The sequence below is a fragment of the Oratosquilla oratoria genome, chromosome 44 (genome assembly GCF_046742065.1).
Source record: "Oratosquilla oratoria isolate Oo_2021 chromosome 44, ASM4674206v1, whole genome shotgun sequence".
NCBI lineage: Eukaryota > Metazoa > Arthropoda > Malacostraca > Stomatopoda > Squillidae > Oratosquilla > Oratosquilla oratoria.
The window spans coordinates 29465960-29485191 of NC_134820.1; the positions used below are offsets into that span (position 1 = coordinate 29465960).

Genomic DNA, 19232 nt, shown 5'->3' on the forward strand with positions numbered 1-19232 from the left:
CACGCTCGGGGAGATAGCGAAGCTTCCGACACGACCAGAGAGGAGGGGGGGAGGGGCTAGGGCTGTCTGCGTGTGGATGCCGTTGTAAACACGTTCAGCCTCCAGCATTTGGCTTATTCACCCCCAAAGTGTTGGTAGTGAATTTCAGGCAAGGAGGCAAGCATGCGGGGGTGTTGGCAGAGGTCCATTACAAGCATTGGTGGTACGTATGTTGGGATAGGGTGCCGGTGAGGTCGGCCTGACGTATCCAAACAGGTCCGAGGTGGCCAGTGGCGGCTAAACGCTCGGCCACGCGACCCCTGAGCGCCGTCTGGTGGGCCGTGAGCACGCTAGGATGGCTGCACTTTCAATCTGACTCAATGTTTTTTATATTGATTTCTTTATTTATTCATTTACTCGTGTTAATTTATTTTATTTTATTTAACTTTATTTGTTTATTTATCTTAGCCATCTAGCGGCTGTATGAACTAACACCTTCACTCGTAAATTTAATTAGCAGTAGCTAAATAACGTGGAAGTGAAAACGTGGATACACTGGCGTTTTAATATTGCTATGGTCCAAAGCAAGTGTTCATAAGAATTTAAAGTTGCCCCGCGAGAATTGTAACGGAAAGTCGTCTCACAGATTTTGGCCTACGGTCTTTTGGGGAAGCGCTACCATAGACAAACACCATGCCGAAAGGTATTACAAAGGCGGAGCATGCTGACAGGAGACCTTTTGGTCCATATCAAGGTCGGATGCGAAAAAATTATGATAATGATAAATTAATAAGAACTATAATAAAGTAAATAATAACATAAATGCATAGGTATAGTTAAATAATAAACAAACGGGTAAATAGTAAATGATAAATTCACATATAACTAATATTAAATGAGAATCAAGCAAATAATAAACACAAATGATAGAAAAATAAAATAAAAATATAAAACGCTTGCCGACAACAATCTTAGTAGTTTCCGTTGGAAATTAAACCAAAAGATTTGATTCATCTTCGGCCACTCGCTAAGTGAATCCGGTTTAACGTTCATTCCATCGGTAGGAGGCATTCTAACACCATGGTCTTGGATCACGTGTTGGACTCGTGATCGACAGCTATTTCCCTCCCGAAAGAGTCCAGAGCTCATAATGCCGATCTATGGGTAATGCTGTGACCCACTTACACATACCCCCAACTCCCCGCTCACGAGAGTCGGAGTAACGACTCGCAGTGCAGCGATACTGAAATATTTCAGCCCTGGGCGGGATTCGAACCCGGACCCCCGTAGTGACGGCCGGGAACTCTACTAACCGCGCTATTGAAACCGGATTATATATTAATTGTCGAGGGCTGGGAAATAACCCCTTAGAAATACAGTTTTCCATATAGATGCATAAATACGTGGAATAGCTTAGAAGGTGACATACTCCAAGCTCAAACAATGAACGCGTTCAAATCTAAATATGTTAATTGGAAATCAAGGATATAGAATAAGTCGGAACTGTACATGAATTTGAGTCTAGGTATGTTAGAAAATTAGACAATAGGAAACGGGACCCAACGAGCGTTGCTCCTTTCCTGTATATTATAAATGGGTAAATACAATTAGTAAATACTGATGCGGAAGAACAGTTGGATTTCATTTCGTTTTCCTTCTCGAAGCTTCTGCTCGGAAGACTTTCGGTGAAATGGTGCATGTTTATTTATTTATTTATTTTGTCTACAGTGCTCAGTGGCTAGATAGAAAATATGAACTAGTAAATCAGAATAGAAAATAAGTTGATCTGTGAAGTTTCACAATTACTCGGTGATCGTTTGTCGTTGAGCGGTAAATTAATACACTTGTTCCCCTTTAAAGCAACTTCGGAAAAGAAAACGAAAATTATAATAATAATAATGAAATAAAATAGAAAATGCATTTATTTAGCTCTGATATATTATGGGTCAAGCGCTGATGTCGACAATATAGTGCATCGTAGGCCGAAGCTGTGTGACGACTGCCACAGTTGCCAGAGGTTAGAGAGCCGACTTAATTTTCTGCGTCCATCGTAGCTGACGTTGGTGTGGTTCCAATATTGCAGTGTGACCACTTGGCGTGGGTGGACGGACACCTACCTTGGCTCCCAGCCCAGCCGCAGGTGCCTAGGGGCTAGTGTGACCAGCTTGCCATTGGCTAATTCCCCTATTTGTTGTTGGTGGAGGCGAACAGTTGTTGATTATTATTATTATTATGAAATTATTATTGTTTATCATCATATCATCGCTATTGTTATTATTATTATTGCTATCATTATTATTACAGTACATTATTATTATAATTATTATTGTTATTGTTATTACTATCATTATTATTACAGTACATTATGATTATTATTATTATTTTATTATTATTATTATTATTATTATTATGGTCATCATCATTACATTATCTCAAAACTGGCTGGAAATTTTCTTGTAACCATCTCCAATCCCCTGCCCATTACCCTTGTACACATTCAACAACCGTGGCGACATGACAGCCCAGGCCCCACCTTTTCCTCAAACCACTCATTTTATCAAATTCCTATTCTACCGCATGCTCTACTATCATAAAAACCCTGCCTTCAACATCTTCCCATTCATCTGCTATACCTCCCACAGTGCCTTCCTATCTACCCTGCCATGAGCCTAGGAAAACTTCTTATCTTTTGCTAAGGCTTTCTCGCAGACTCTGCCATACCACAAAAATCTTATCCAATCAAACCCTACGTTTCCTATACCGACAGCATTCCTCACCAAATACTCCCTCTATTCCTCTCCTAATCCTCTCAATTGAAAAAAAAAAACCATAACCCTTCCTCCAACTATACTCAACAAACTGATCCCTCTAAAACTACTACACTCACATTTGTCCCCATTCCCACTGTAAATCGGAACAACTCCAGTCTTTCAGCACTCTACCCTCACAAAGGATTACAAAGGCGGAGCATGCCGACAGGAGACCTTTTGGTCCATATCTAGGTCGGATGCGGAAAAAATCATAATAATAATAATAAATTAATGAATAATAATGTAAATAAATAAATACATAAATGCATAGGTATAGTTAAATAATAAACAAACAGGTAAATAGTAAAAATAAATGAGAATGAAATAGACAAATGATAACAAAAACAAATAATATAAATGATAATCATTACAGCGTCTTGCTTAGGTGTTTATCGAAATGGTTTTTAAAGCTTCGAACTGAACTACATTGCACTGCCTCTGCACACATCAAGCAACCTTACTAGCCAGCCCACTATTACTAAACCTCCCTTCTTCAGACATTCCGCACGAAACCCATCCAACCCAGGTGCCTTACCTACTGTCATACTTTTCAAAATTTGTACCTCTTTTTTTCATATTTCTCCATTGACCTCGTCCATCACCGCCATTTTCTTAGCTCCTCCCAATGCCACCATCAATCCCTCCCTAATCTTCACATTCAACTCTCTAAAATACTCTACTCGTCTGACCCCTTACCCCCTCTTAAGTACATCTGTCCATCCGCGCATTTAATTTTGACTTCTCTGACGACTCGCCTTTCCTTCCTCTTCTAATTTCCTTCTAAAACATCTTTTTATTGCTTCGAAAATTATTATGTCATACTTCTCCCCCATTTTATATCTGGTCTCCTCTTTGCCTTCATTATCTTTTTTTTTTCCTCTCTCTCTCTCTCTCTCTCTCTCTCTCTCTCTCTCTCTCTCTCTCTCTCTCTCTCTCTCTCTCTCTCTCTCTCATAGGTTTCTCTCGTCCTACTTTGGAACCATTCCCTAGATACTCGCTTCTCGTCTACTGCCTTCTTCATTTCATCATCCCACCATATTTGAATATTTAGACAGCAAAAACAAGTTGTGGGGCAAAAAAAAAAAAAAAAAAAAAATCGGGATTGGCTGAGATGCGACACCCTTAAATACGATGACCTACTTTGTACACTTTGTTCTGCCTAATACCTGACAATTTTATTAATTCGAGCGGCTGGACCTGAAATAAGAAAATTCGTAGTGCTACCCGATGACACAGGAGGGCCTTCTCGGCTGACGCTGTGTTTGTATTTACTAGTTCTGGTGCATAGGCTTGGAATATCGCTCGTGGGGTTCCGTCTATTTTCCCTTCATTTGTCAAAATTTACATTGGATTTTTTTTTTCTTGCTTGGCTTGGCTTTCCATCAAACTTGTCCAAAGTCTGTACTTTTTTTTTAAATATTTTATTATGACCTTTTGTTGACCTTTCTTTTCGTACCAGTAATTCTTTTTAGTCCTCTTTCACCAAACTTACTTTTTAGTTTAAATATCATCATGTTGCTTCTTTCTTCGTTCTTCCAAGGCGGGATATTTACAGTTAATTTTTTCCTCGTATGTCATGTTGCTTAGACAAGGGATCATTTTGTTTATCGCCTTTTGTATTCTCTCAATTTTTCTTTTATCTTTAAGAAATATGGTGATCACATCCCCGGCGCGTATTCTAATCTGGGCCAAATCAGACTTTCTATGATTTCCTTCATCATGTCTTCATCCATGTACTGAGATACCACTCTTATGTTTTTCAACAGATTGTAGGTCTCGGTTGTTTTCTTTATGTGAGCTTAATTTTTTTTATTATAATAACAAAGTCCTTTTCTTCCCCCTTTTGTGTATTTACCTGGTATTTTACGGGAAGGGGAGCTATGCTCGTGGTGTCCCGTCTTCATATCTCATTTTCTCTAAACTATTTTTAAATTCATGTATTGTTTGTGTGTGTGTGTGTTTGTCTGCCAGAACACATTTTATAAGCTCGGTAATCAAACTTTTAGAGGATTGGTCAATCTAGATTGGTTGGACTTCTGCTCAAGGACGCTCTCATATCGGTAGAAAATAACCCACATTCGGAATTCTACGGAGTACGTAACGCCACGTGAGAAGTATAGGATTAGATAAAGACTGGCTTTTGCCGTGGATGCCTCTCGTAGAGAAACAGAGCAATGACCTTCACAGACCAGAGTAACGCAGCATTATCTGATGATCTTCCGTGATGAATGTGGGTCACTTCTGGTATCGCTGTTGCTTTTGACCTTCTCAAAGCTCACCTTTACCACCCTGTGTAGGATATTGACTGAGCTAGTTTCATGTAGTCAGTGTTTTGGAGAGTTTTAGTAACATCCGTGATTGAAGAATTTACATTGAAAAAAGAATCTTAGGCCCCTTTCACACTAGGCAACTAGTGACCGTCACTAGTGGCGGTCACTAGTTGCCTAGTGTGAAAGTCTCGGGCAACTGCAAGCAACCAGTGACTGTCACCGAGTTGTGGAATCCTTTCTTATCATCTCATTAGTCGAAAGAATGGCATCAATGGAGGAGGTGCTTCTGTTGGCTTTGCCGGTCAAGAAAAAGAGACGGTCGGTGACGGCAACTGCCAGTGACGGTCACTTGTTACCGGAGCGGGCAACAGCCATAGCCTGTTGCGCAACCGGGCAACCGCAGTGACGTAGTGTGAAAGGCTCAATTTAAAATAATGGTAGGCAGCTAGTGACCGTCATTCGTTGCCTAGTTTGAAAGGGTTCTAACTAATGGATCCCTCACTTTCAGCAAATTTCCTCACATTTGCACCACCCCGGAGAAGATTAAATTTGTCAACATTTCAGAGACTTTAATGACAGACCAGAGTCGAACAATATTCATGCATGGAGAAGAAACAATTTTAATTTCTTCTTGAAGAAAATATAATGTTTATTTTATGTTATTTTATCCTTCGTCCCTGTTACCCTACCAGACTGTCTCTCAGTCTTGTTGCCTGGTTGTCGCTAGACGATTTTATTATTCAGTTGTGGAACACCTGTGTGGTTCACCATGGTCTTGGATCACGTGTTGGACTCGTAATCGGCAGGTACTTTCCCTTGTAAGGGGGAAAAAGCCGTTGGTATGTGCATGTATGTATGTACCTAAGTCATGTATGATCCTGTGATAAAGTTTCTCAAATGACGGGTTTGAATTAGTACTACGAAATAGCAAATTATAGATGCCGGAAAATGATTTAATTCATAATTTGTAGTATTAGTTAGACACGGAAAAATATATAGTATAGAGTTGGTGTCTCCCATAAAAACCGCACCACACTTGGGATGTGTTTACCACAATTCGATAACCGTTTAGCGTTTAATTTTGTTGGCTTTGTCTTTTTGATTCTCGTTGATATAGACCGTTAAGGTAGTAAGGTTCCCTCAGCTGAATAAAATCATATGGCGACATTCATTCATTATCGATAGCCTCACTCTGATGATGCAACTAAGTCACGTTTCTCAACCAAGGCTCCCCGGAACCCAAATGTTCCGCAAAAGGTCCCTAAGGGTTCCGCGAGAACAAGTGAGATAAGCTAATGCACTTTTGATTTTTTATTTAATTTCATATAATTAAACACGCACGACATATTCTTGATTATTGTAATAATGTAATATAGACATCCTATCTAATCTATTATTACGACGGAAATAAAATGAGAAAGATATGGTAAATGTGTTTTATTTAATTTCATATACGTAATATAATTAAACACGCACGACATATTCTTGGTTATTGTAATAATGTGATATAGGCATCATCCCATCTAATCTATTATTACGATGAAAATAAAATGAGAAAAATATGGTATATGCTTTTTTTCACAGATGTTCCTTGAGACATGTAGTTTATTTTAAAGGTTACGCAAGGGTAAAAATGTCGAGAAACTGATCGAACGGGTCAATGGCCTGACACTTAGACCTTGGCCTGACAAACAGTGAAGGCAGAGAGTCGTTGGGTCCGGGAAGAGAGCTACGCGCCGGCCTAGACTTCACCTTTAATTGCTTCACGCTAGCCTAGGTTGCCACTTGTTCTCTTCTGGGGAGCGTTGGCATTGAATATCCAAAACTACCTGTTGTTTAGTCTTCTTATATTGCCCTGGGGATTTACCCCGATCATGAGTAACGGTTCTACCGTCAAAATCAGAATGGCTTAGCGCTGATAAGGTAGCTTGGAGGTCTTACTAATACGATGCGGTAAAAAGAATATCAAGGCAGGTGCGAAGCCTTGGATTTTGCAATTTTTAAATAAATAGATTTCAATCTTCAACCACATTAACGGCAGCGGAAGAGAAAACTACTCTTTTGTTAAGTTACCCAGTGCAACATACTGATCTACAGTGTGGTAATTATTGTTAGGGAATTGCATTGTTTACCTTAAGTTACGGCGATTTCCCTCAAGGCTTGTTTAATTACGATTCAGAAACCTTTCCTGAAACTACGAACCACACTATCGTAACTTTAATTAAGATACAATTAAACTCCCCTCCCTCTTTATTTTATTAAACCTATGACGTAATTTTGGTTTATAAATCGGGAACGTTGAGAATTTGCTTAAAGTAGAAGTTGTCCCGTAGCTTTGAAGGTATGAACACGTAAGAGTAGCGAACGACACTGCTTTTCGTCTACTGAACGAGAGACCATCTTCAGCTCTGGTACCAGACGCTTCTCTCAAGAAACCTCGGCATAGGACTTTTAGGGTTCTTGTCGGAAGCCATCAAGATTTCTCTTTAACTTCGGACCACCAAGGTCTGAGAACAGAAACAAGTAAGTTCTCAGACTCCCCGTGTGTAACCTTAAACCATAAATACGATAACAGAAAACGGGTAGGACCTTGGTCCAGTACTGATAACGATGTAATGTAAACCAGTAACCCAAATATGTCTGAGCTTTACTATGTTAACTATATTAACAACAACACTATTACTGGAAATGAAAGCATAGTGCATGGAAATAATATAAGAATGTATTTTAATAATATGTTTACAAGATAATATGGATATTATTCAGATTGACAACTGAAAATACGCAGCGCTGCTTCCTGTCGGCTACTGTTTACATTCTTCTTACGAACAAGCATGCGTTCCCACATCGACCAGTCGGTCCAAAAGTAAATTTGTTTTGGGTGAGTTTTATTCTGAGGCCTCTTTCACACAAGTATATTGGATGACAGTAGCGCCAGAAAAATGAGACGTTATACCGAAACCTACCCTCCAGCATTGTGAAGGGGGCTTATTCTGATGATATTCTCTGCGATATAATTTCCATTGAGCAATATTATGTCCATTTTAAGATCCAAGAAAAACACTAGCCCAATACAAAAATCTACTTTCCTTCTCGATGGCACCAGAAATGTAGCAAGACTAGAAATCGCCATCAATCCTTCAGTAATTCATCTTTTCTGTTTCTTTTACAAATTATTAACCTTTCATGTCAAGAAAATGAAATGGAATGATGACGACGTGCGCTTTGGATTCATTGGCGCGGGAAATGATTATTTGCAAAAAAAAATACAGTACATACCTTTTAATGCTTTGTTTTCCAATTTAAATTTAAAGTTATCTATGCTGTAAGAGCATTTTAACAAGAAAGACGGTGGAGGCGATGTTGAAGGCCATGATTTTGAAACACTGAAAACTTAAAAAAAAAAAAATATATATATATATATGTATATATAAGGTTTCGTTTCTGTCGACAAACCATTGCTGTTGACTATCAGCTGGATTAGGAGTCCTGCTCTGAACCATCGCATCTTTAAGTTGTTTTGTGAAGAAACAATGGTCTCAAACTATCCAGAAATAGATTCAATTTGGAAGTAGGTAGAAACAACTTTGCCAACCGTGTAGTTAATGAATGGAATAAACTTCCTGCACAGGTAATGCAATGTAGTTCAGTTCGAAGCTTTAAGACTAATTTAGATAAATATCTAAGCAAGATGCTGTAATTACGATTTATTTTATATTATTTGTTTTATCTTTATCATTTGTCGTTTTATTTTCATTTATTATTAGCTATGTGTCAATTTATTACTATTTACTGTTTACCTGTTTGTTTGTTATTCAACTATACCTATGCATTTATTCATGTATTTTGTTTGTTGCATACATTATCATAGTTTTTTTTTTATTCTATTACGATTTTTTTCGCATCCGACCTAGATATGGACCAAAAGGTCCCCTGTTGGCATGCTCCGCCTTTGTAATCCTTTGTAATCAGGAAAATGAACATAGCCTTGCTTTTCTACACGAGTCTCCGCTGGGTTCCATGAGGGCGAGTTTAATCCCACTTTTCCGAATTGCGGAAAAAAATAAACGGTGATATTCTTAAGAAATATTTCCTTATATAAATCTTGTATAAATCTTTGGAAGAGAAAGATTTATATATGGAAATATTTGTTTTAAGAATGTCACCGAAAGATTCTTACGGTGCTATTCTTAAAAAAAAAAAAATAATAATAATAAAAAATAAAATAAAAAGAATGTCATAGTAAGATTCTTGCGGTGGTATTCTTAAAAAAATATTTCCTTGTATAAATCTTTGCCTTCCAAGGATGTAAAGAATTTTTTTTCTAAGAATACCACCGATTTTTTTTTTTTTTTTTTTTGGGGGGGTGGTATGACTAATTTGCTTGGAGAACTGAAATAACACAATTTCATGCAAATACTGGGTTACATGGCTAACATTGTCACTCGTATGAAGAATGATCTGAGTGTCTCTTCAAGGGAGAGATGAACATATTGAAATGTTACGAAAAGTTGAATGGTTTCAAAGAAAAGTTACCTAATTGACGTCGACGGATGAAAAGAGGTAATATTTCAAATTTTCCATCACTTGAAATTGTGGATCATTTGAAAATGCTGTCAAAATAGTTTGATGGGTATTTTGCAGTTGGCGAACTGAAGATTTCAGAAGTAGGGATCAATAGTCCATATTCCTACAATTTGGATAATATGTCAGAGAAATGAAAAACTGAAGGAAGATCTTATTGATTTGCGGACAAATCGTCCTCTTGAAATGCAATTTGAAATAAAGAATGTTCTGTATTGGTGTTCATCAATGAATGTTTCCAAGACTTTGTGAAAAAAACACTAATGTCCATATTCCATTTAGGACGACATATTTTGTGAATCTAGATTTAGTTATCTTTTGTCAATCAAGACAAAAGATAGAAATCGCATAAATCCAGAGGCAGACATGCGGATGGCTATAAGCAACAAACTGCACGATTTAACAAAATCGTAACCAAAAAACAAAAACAAAAAAGTAATTAAATTTAAATTTACATTTTTTTGTTTTTGTTCGTTTTATTATTAATTATTATTATCATTATTATTATTATTATTTACACTTAAACTGAATGAAAAGCTTAATTTTCGTGTACTATTTGTTCGTATTTGAATTTGTTGTAACTTTTGTATTTTCTTCCTTTCCATGTCATTCAAAAATTAGCTTAAATAAAATTGTTGCTCACATTTAGTAAAAATGTCTTCAACTTCATATGAAATATTACTATATAGGGGGTGCTAGAACATGTTAATTTTTTTCTAGGGGTGCTAGATATAGAAAGGTAAACCTGGATAAGAACGTACGATGTAAGGTGTCGCTGAACGTAACCTGATTCCTAAGAGGTTAGGGAACCTTTAGGCGTTGATAAAAGGTGTCAAAGAACACCAGTTTTGTCCTTAAAAGCGGCTGAGGAGAATATGGAAATAAATATATTGTTACAAAGGTAATTATATTGCTGTAATCTCCCTCTTTCCTTCTTCTGACCTCTTCTCATGCGCGCGCGCACACACACACACGACTCGGTGGTGCGGTTGGTAGAGTCCCAGACTGTCGTTCGGCGGTGCCGGCGGTACCTGGTTCGAATCCTGCCCAGGGCTGAAATTAATTGGGTATCGCTGCGCTTCGGGTCGTTACTCCGACTCTCGTGGGCGGGGCGTTGGGTGTGTGTGTGTGTGCGTGTAAGGTCATAGCATTACCCATAGATCGGTCATACGAGCTCTGAGCTCTCTTCCGGGAGGGAAATAGCTGTCGATCACGAGTCTAACACGTAATCCAAAGACCAAGGTGAATCACACACACACACACACGAGAAAGAGGTGACTTGTTGACCATCTACAGAATTAAGAGAGATTGTCAAAACTAGAATTACCGACTCCGGAACAAAGAAGAGAAAGAGGTGACTTATTTGCGGTATGGAAATCCTTGATAGAGAAAACTTACTCCATTGGGATAAGAGAAACACAAGAGGACATGGAAGGAAGCTCAGAAAAGACAGTTATAGAAGAGACCTGAAAAAGAACAGCTTTCTCCTCAGTGTTGGATGCATGGAACATACTACCAAGTATTTCAGCGGCTTTGACCCATCGTTTTTCGCTCATATTTCCGAAATAATCATTCACATCAGCATGGTATATTAGCACAGCCTAATTCACACCCGGCCATAATTTTTGACGTTATAGTGTATTCACAAGTGTATTTAATTACGGTGTTTACGCTTGATATTGTGTGTGTCGTAGCCGACACTCGTGAAGTAAATCGAACAAGTGAAGTTGGGATACACGAGGTAGTTTGTGATGACGTCACAACTTCACCTGTTCGATTTATTTCACGGGTGTCGGCTACGACACACTTAATATCAAGAGTAAACGCCGTAATTAAATACACTTGTAAATGCACTCTAACGTCAAAAATTATGGCCGGGTGTGAATTAGGCTGTGCTAATATATCATACTGATGTGAATGGTTATTTCGGAAATATGAGCGAAAAACGATGGGTCAAAGCCGCTGAAATACTTAGTAGACGACACAATAGTGTGTGCTAAGACAATACAATAATTTAAGAGCAAATAAGATATGGCGAGATACAGAGAAGCGAGCACACGAACGTAGCTCCCTTCCCCGTAAGATACGAGGTAAATACTCACAACCTCGTGGCGCAGTGGTTAGAGTTCTCGCCTGCCACTACGGCGGTCCGGGTTCAAATCCCGCCCAGGGTTGAAATAATTTCAGTATCGCTGTGCTGCTGATTGTTACTCCAACTCTCGTGGGCATTACCCATAGATCGGTCATACGAGCTCTGAGCTCTCATCTGGGAGGTTATTACTGTCGATCACGAGTCCAGCACATGATCCAAGACCATGGTGAATCACACCAAGGGATTCTTCCCCGTGTAATAGAGGTTGCTAAGACAAAGACACGCACACACTAATCACATGTGACGACACTCGAAATTATTTGTCGCGTCTAAACAGCTGTTTATTGCCACAAAGTCTTAGTTTGTGTGTTCATTGGTGAAAGAATTGTGCCTTATTTTTTCTGATGTTTTTACTCTGCCAATATGTCTAAACGAATGTATACAACAGACATTAACTTAAAAGGAAACAAAGCCATCATCTTGGGAATGAAATCGTCAACGTTCTGCAGAATTTTTTATTTCTTGTGAAAAATGCGCAGCCTTTGAAATCAACCGGGATTCGTAAAAAAGAAACTGGAAGCATCATTATTGAAAAAAATGCACGGGTTAGTAATGAAACACAACGCATGCATATAAATATTAACCCAGTATTAATTTGCAGCAAAAGTATTACTTTGTAATATATTTGAAGAAAAGTGACTCGGACGAAAATTTTGTTGCGAGCAGAGAAAGATTTGATCGATTTATGTGTGTGTGTATGTATATATTATATATATATATATATATATATATATATATATAATATATATATGTATATATTTGTATTGAACTTAATTTCCCATTCTTGGCCCCATGTAAAAATAGCCAATAATGTGTGTGTGTGTAAAATAATGTTCTTATTTTCTTTATTCCAGTTTCTATGAGAATCCAAGAATGGCTGAAGATCTCATCAACACGTATACCATCTCATCTCATATACTTGTGTCCTTTTCTGTTGGTAAGTATTTTATCACAGTTCCTTCAAATCTTAGCTCTATGACACCAACATCCACATTTATTTATTTTATTTTTTATTTATTTGTCTGTAATTTCATAAAGATGTGTCGTTGGTAAACCCGTTTTATCCAATTCTATTTAGTAGCCAGGTGCTAATGTTGTGTTATGTTACTACATTTGGTGAAGTGTACAGTTCGCTGAGAGGAAGGCTGGAATTAAGTAAACTCCAATTCTGTCGGGACTTGTTTGTTGGAAATAAAATGCGAGTATAGGTGACCAAAATCGACGTCTTCTCAGCGAGACATAATTCTTTATGCAAGAATGACATAAGACACATTAGCACCACGACGAATCTGTTTTACGTATTATAATTTAGATTTTATAGAATAATGATACTAATATTTATAGATATTTACACTTAGATACGAGAGACGTAATAGTATTACTAATGTTGTATTTCCATAATGCAAGTTCCAGCGGGGTGACAATATTAAGAAAATTATTTATGGTCCTCGAATTCTACAGAAAACTATTCAGGGCATGACCTTGCTACACTACTTCTATAAATTTGCATAAACTGAAAGGAGATTGAAAGCAAAAATTTTTCGAAACTTTTGTAGTTAGTCAAGTGTTACAGGACTAGAGTTGTACTTGTTTTTATAAAGCAAGACTTGATAAATTTGTACCGAAGACAAGTAGAGTACTGGCATTTGTACTGAAATAACTTATTGTACCAGTGTGGTCATTATTTAGTCAAATTCAAAAATTTCCCTTACTTTTGTGTTGCAAGTGCTCCAATTTTAATATTCTGCCAGGGTGTGCTTCAAAGTACCATAGCATACTCAAGCTAAGTTTAATAGTTGTCAGGATATCGGCTGGAAGGCAAACACTGATGGGGAGACAGTTGATTTATTAGAGTTGGGCGCCAAGAGAATAATGGCTCGCTCTGGCAGTGAGAAAGGGGGCTGGATGGCGAGGGAGGTGACAGCGATGCTTATCGTGTCCCAAGGCGGTTTGCCAACAGAGGAGGAGAATGTGACGGATACAGCAGGCTAGGCTTACAGCGTGATGCTCCAAGGCGATCTGAATCTTTAGCGATTTCGTCCAGCTTATATAACGGGTCAGATCGATGCCTGGGAAACCAGACGCAAGGCATTCCCAGGCCACTGACCTAGCTAGAACAGAATGTAGACGGATCTGGGCACTGCACATGCGTTCCTCAAGGGAGCTTTGTGCCACCCGTGCGTCCCCAGGGAAATTGGTGGTGTTGTGATGAGGCGCCGGACAACTGCCTAACATGCCTTCAGGGAAGTCAAGGCTGGAGGTAAAGTCGTGTGGAGCCTTGACAAGAATCGCCAAGGTAGTTGTCCTTGTCCTGGACATGACAGGGGTGGAACTGGACAGTAGACTGCAGGGGCAGTAGCTGTTGGTGGTTCGTATGTCATAGGATAGCAAGCCTCGGGGTGCTCGGCTACTCCCGTGAGACCGGAGTTGTCCTGTACGTCTTGGATGACTTCAGGGAGATTGTTGCATCTCGGGAGGCTGCTCGAAGGAACTCGCACTTTGAGCGCGTCCTGGGATCACGTCGCACGGTGGCATCGGTAGCGAGGCTGCAATATCTTGAGAATGGTCTTAGCGGGCGTTAGGCCACCCAGGGCACTAGGGACCTTGACAGTCGAGGTTGTTAGTTTACCGAACTCCAGGTGTGGGACCTTGTGATCTCCGTTGAGTGTGTGAGTGGGTCAAGGAGTGGACGCTCACTGCTCCTTGTGGCAGTGGCGGTAGGTCACGAATTGATACCTGTGTTAGGCGAGAGTGAAGTCAGATATGCTGCAAGGGCAGTCGACCATGCAAGCAAGTAGCAGCAGTCGATCTGGCAGGCAAGTGGCGGCAGTTGACGTGGAGGTCGATCTGGCAGGCAAGTGGTGGTAGTTCAGCTGGCAGTCGAGTGGCGGTAGTCGAGCGGCAACAGTCGATCTGGGAGGCAAGTGGCGACAGTCGATCTATGGGAGGGGGAGGTGACAGCGACGATGCTTTTCAAGTCGTCCTAAGGCGGTTTGCCATCGTGGGAGAGGGAAGGAGACGCCGACGGAGACAGTGAGCTAGGCTCGCAACGTGATGCTCCGAGGCGATCTGAATCTTCGGCGATTCCATACAGCTTATATAACAGGTCAAGTCATGACTCGTGCTCTAATTAGCCGTTAGGGAGCCATGTGCCGATGCCTGGGAAGCCAGACGCAAGGCGTTTCCAGGCCACTGGAATATAGACAGAGGTGGATACTGCACGTATGTTCCTAAAGGAAGCTTTGTCCCATTCGACGCAGCTGGGTGGATACATGTGCGACCCCAGGGGAATTAGTGATGCTGTGGTGAAGCATCGGACAACTGCCTAACTGTAGTCAATTTTCTTTTATTGAAATTTTCACCATACTTTCTGTCAGTCAAGCAGTTAGTCAATTCATTGTCCCAGATGTGTTACTCCTAAACTAGCTTCAAGCCCACCATACCAGGAAGCAGGAGAGTAATTAAAGAAGTACGGAAAATCAAAATAGACGATGACACAGCAGGGGCCATAAAAAAAAAATAAAAAAAATCCCAACCTGAAGGTTCAGACAAGATTTCAAACATTCATCCCAAACACCTCAGCCAAATTGCTATAAAATCCTTAACCTTCTACTGTAATCAGTACATCTCTCCCACAATCCTGGATGGGATGGGTTTAAGGGCTCTTGCTTAGAACTGTGTCCCTATCCTCTTCATGTGCTGTTCTATGGGGAGGATTTATGTTGTTGTATGCAATGCACCTTACCTTCATTCACGTATTTAAAGACAATGTTCAGATCTGTTAGCCAAGTGTATGGTCTTCTAATTATTTGTATGTAATAATGGATAATTACCCACACATTATCCTTTTCTTTCTATATTCATTCTTCTACACCCAGTCTGCTGGATGTTGACAGGTGTACAATGGGTAAAGGGTGGGTGCATACCTTGGCTGGCCACCTCTTTAAAATGGGAAAAAGGCATTTGGGTATATGAACCTGGTTGTATTGTATGAATAAAAAACTACAATTGTGGCATCCTATCTCTGTCTCCATCTGTCAAACTTTGCTTTCATTTATGGCATTTGGTTCAACATTTCTTCCTTCAAGTTGAATAACGAAAGTGGATGAATCTATTTAGAAAGCTGTATATTAATATCCTGGGCTTTTTTGCCATAATCTTACCAGTTTGTAGTAAATGATGCTTATGGGAAATAGATTCTATTTACTAGAAACAAGTGAAGCTTTTGAGGATTCAGATATTAACATCATTTTGAACTAAGATGATTCTTAAAGATGAATACTATCAGCTTAATCTCAGTAGTATAAATCCTTATTAGAGATAATGTGGTAATTAATAAGTAAATACCATTTCTCACTCTAGGCATGAAGCTTGTCCATTTCCTTATGTAAGATTTATAGCATTCATGAAGTTCTTTGCTACTTAGTACTTGCACATAATATAGGAAGGAACATATATACATAAACATTTGTTCCCTCAGCCAAGTCAATATTTTCCAAGAACATGATTATCACCTGGATCAATCCTTAAGGTATTTACTTAACTCCTTTCTTCTTTCCTCCTCTGCAAGTAGTATTTTAATTTATATATATTTTTAGGAAGTCACTACTCTGCTTTACCATTTTGTTTTGGATACCTCTATCATTTGGTATTCACAAGTCTGATCTATAGCATTTATTTATTTTTATTTATTCTTATTTATATATATATATATATATATATATATATATATATATATATATATATATATATATATATATATAATATATATATATATTATTATTATCTTTTTTTTTTTTTTTTTTTTTTTTTTTTTTTTTTTTTTTTTTATTTTTTTTAACTTGTATATAGTCCATTCTTTCATACATTTTTTATAATCATGTTACAGAGGCTTAAGAGATTTAAAATGCATGGTCATTGATATCAAGACACAGGTTATTTTTAAGATAATGGTCTTTGGTAGCCCAGGTGGTAAACCCATCTTACATTTATTCATTTATTTGACCTCTTTTGTATTAGAGCTTTCTCCAAGCTAAATGAAATTACGTGGTATTAGCACGAACAAAAATCTTAAATGTGTCACAAATGCCCCCAGTGCCTCAAAAAAGTACCCTTGAGAATCTGACACTGAAGCAACAGACTTCAGTAACTACGGACAAATTCTGGAAAATAAAGATTTCTACCAAAATATGAAAATTCCTGAGGAAATGTGGCAACACCGAACGCTTTCAGTGCTAAATTTGTTTTAGTCTGTGTCAAGATATAGGGCATGGTTGTATGATTATATATTTATTTGCGGTCATACTAATTACCAACATCTCTGATGATCTTAATTATTTTTCACTAATATTGGCATGAAAAATTATTTGTGCCATAGTTTATCATTTATGTAAGCTTTTAAGCCTTTGAGGAAGGCCCAAGAGGTCAAAACATCTGGTTCGGAATAAAACTCTATACTCAAGCCTTAATGTTTCATTTTGCCACCTCACCTCCATATTTGTCAGTCTTTATATATATATATATATATAATGGATGTTAAGGTGGATATCTTTGTTTTGTCATCTGTAACATTCTTATGTAGTATTTCTGAGTGAACTTCAGTGAGGCAGGTGTGAACAGGAATGTTCCATTAAAGAGTGGTAGGATTGTTTCATCCTGAATGACTGTCATGAGGTTGTTTGTTGTCATGGTGTTGTGAGTAGGAGTTGAATTGTCTGAAGAATTAGAAGTAGAAGGGGGGACATGGTTGGTGGAGATGTAGCTTGGCTTCGTGTATAGGGTTGGTTTATCATGTCAGAGAGGGCTTTGGACACATTCATTCGTTAAAGAAAAAATATGTGTGGAGACTGTGTTGCTCCTAAGTGGCACTGAGAACAGAAAAATATCTACGCACCCAATGTGATGTTGGAGTACGCCAATGAGTGACGGGGTTGCAGTTGGGTGAGAAGATGGAAGGATGCACTGCTGGAAACAGGGGGTGATCAATTAGTGTGTTATCATTGGTGATTGAGAAAATATGTAACCAAGATGTGTTTGTATAAACAAATATGAGATAAAGGTGAAAGAGATTCTTGTGCAACTTAGAAGCAGAGAGCAGGGGAGCATTGCTTTTAGATGCCACAACAATTGTCTGGAGCATAGAGATGATCGGGCGGAGCATGATGCAATGTTGGAGGAGGGGGAGATGGTCTGACTCATGCAGTGATGTAGAAGGGTAGTCCAAGGTCTCTGTGTTGTCATGGCGATGGAGTAATGCCTGTGATGGAGATTTCCTTATAATGTTGGAGAATGCATCTATGTTGATGGACATGGTGGAGCAGTGGGCATTGTGATGGTGGAGAAATGCCTCTGGTGGAGATTTCCCGTAGGGGCTGAAGATTGTCTATGTTGACATGGTGGAGAATGCAGTTAAGAGGGATCAGTGTAGGACTAGAGCTTCGTGTTATAGTTGTTTGCGGTGGGGGAAGCAGCGAAGAATGTCGGTGCTTTTGGCTCGTAAGTGGGAAGCTGAAAGGTGTTTCAAAGGAATTAGTGTTGCACTGCTGCTTTGATGTCCATGGCTGTAGAGTGTAGTGTAGATTCGAATCCCTCCAGAATATAGGTGTGTCGTAGTCTTTGTAGTCGTAATCACTCCGCTCCCCACCAGAATGTAGGTGTGGTGTCATAGCCATAATTGTAATCCCACCGCTGCCCACCAGAATTTAGGTTGTGGTACTCTACATTTGGAATTGGTGATGAAAGAAACTCAGGCATAGTTCTTGTCTTTACTTCTTCAAATAAGGATCTAACTACTACATACATGGTAAACCCTCAGCAAAGCTCGGAGGGTTGCCAGAAACATATTATATGTATATATTTACAAGGGTTGCCAAATGAAGAATATTTGGAAAGTTGGGTTCCCTTGGTTGAGGTGTTGGCCTATAATGTGTAAGTGTTGTCCCAAGATACAGCTGGGGCTATTGTTCAAGGTAGAGGCTTGACCTGTGATGCCAAGAATCTTTTGTCAAAAGGGGCATTGCCAAGAAGGTCGGTGAGCTTGGTCACTGAACAATGGAAGTCCCTAGGGAGACACTAATCTTGGTCGACAGTACCACGCTGCACCATATGTATTTACCTATACTCATAGTGATCCATTTTTGTATCTCTCTGCATCCAGTTTGTTCTTAAAATCATGTATAGTTTTGGCACTCACTGTTCATTTAGTTTGTTCCAGACATCAAACTAAATGGAGAAACAGTGAGTGCATGTGCACGCTAGTCATCAAAGAGGGAGATGCAGTTCGTTGAATATTGAGATGATAAGATATGCAAGAGTGACCACTGGGAAAGAGAAACTAAATGAACCAGAGTACTTTCGTATATTACATCATTAGAGCAAAGAAAGAAAAGATTACAAGAATATATATATATATATATATGTATATATGCATGCACAGAG

The 19232-nt window shown here is 38.9% G+C and overlaps 1 protein-coding gene across 1 annotated transcript in view; it reads left to right on the forward strand.

Moving 5' to 3' along the window:
* The window catches only part of LOC143022203 (TLC domain-containing protein 2-like), a 54932-nt gene that overhangs the window by 29594 nt on the left and 6106 nt on the right, over nucleotides 1–19232 (forward strand). Inside the window, exon 2 of the mRNA XM_076180303.1 lies at nucleotides 12650–12732. Within this exon, the coding sequence (XP_076036418.1) occupies nucleotides 12650–12732 (83 nt within the window). The remainder of the gene's footprint in view (nucleotides 1–12649; nucleotides 12733–19232) is intronic.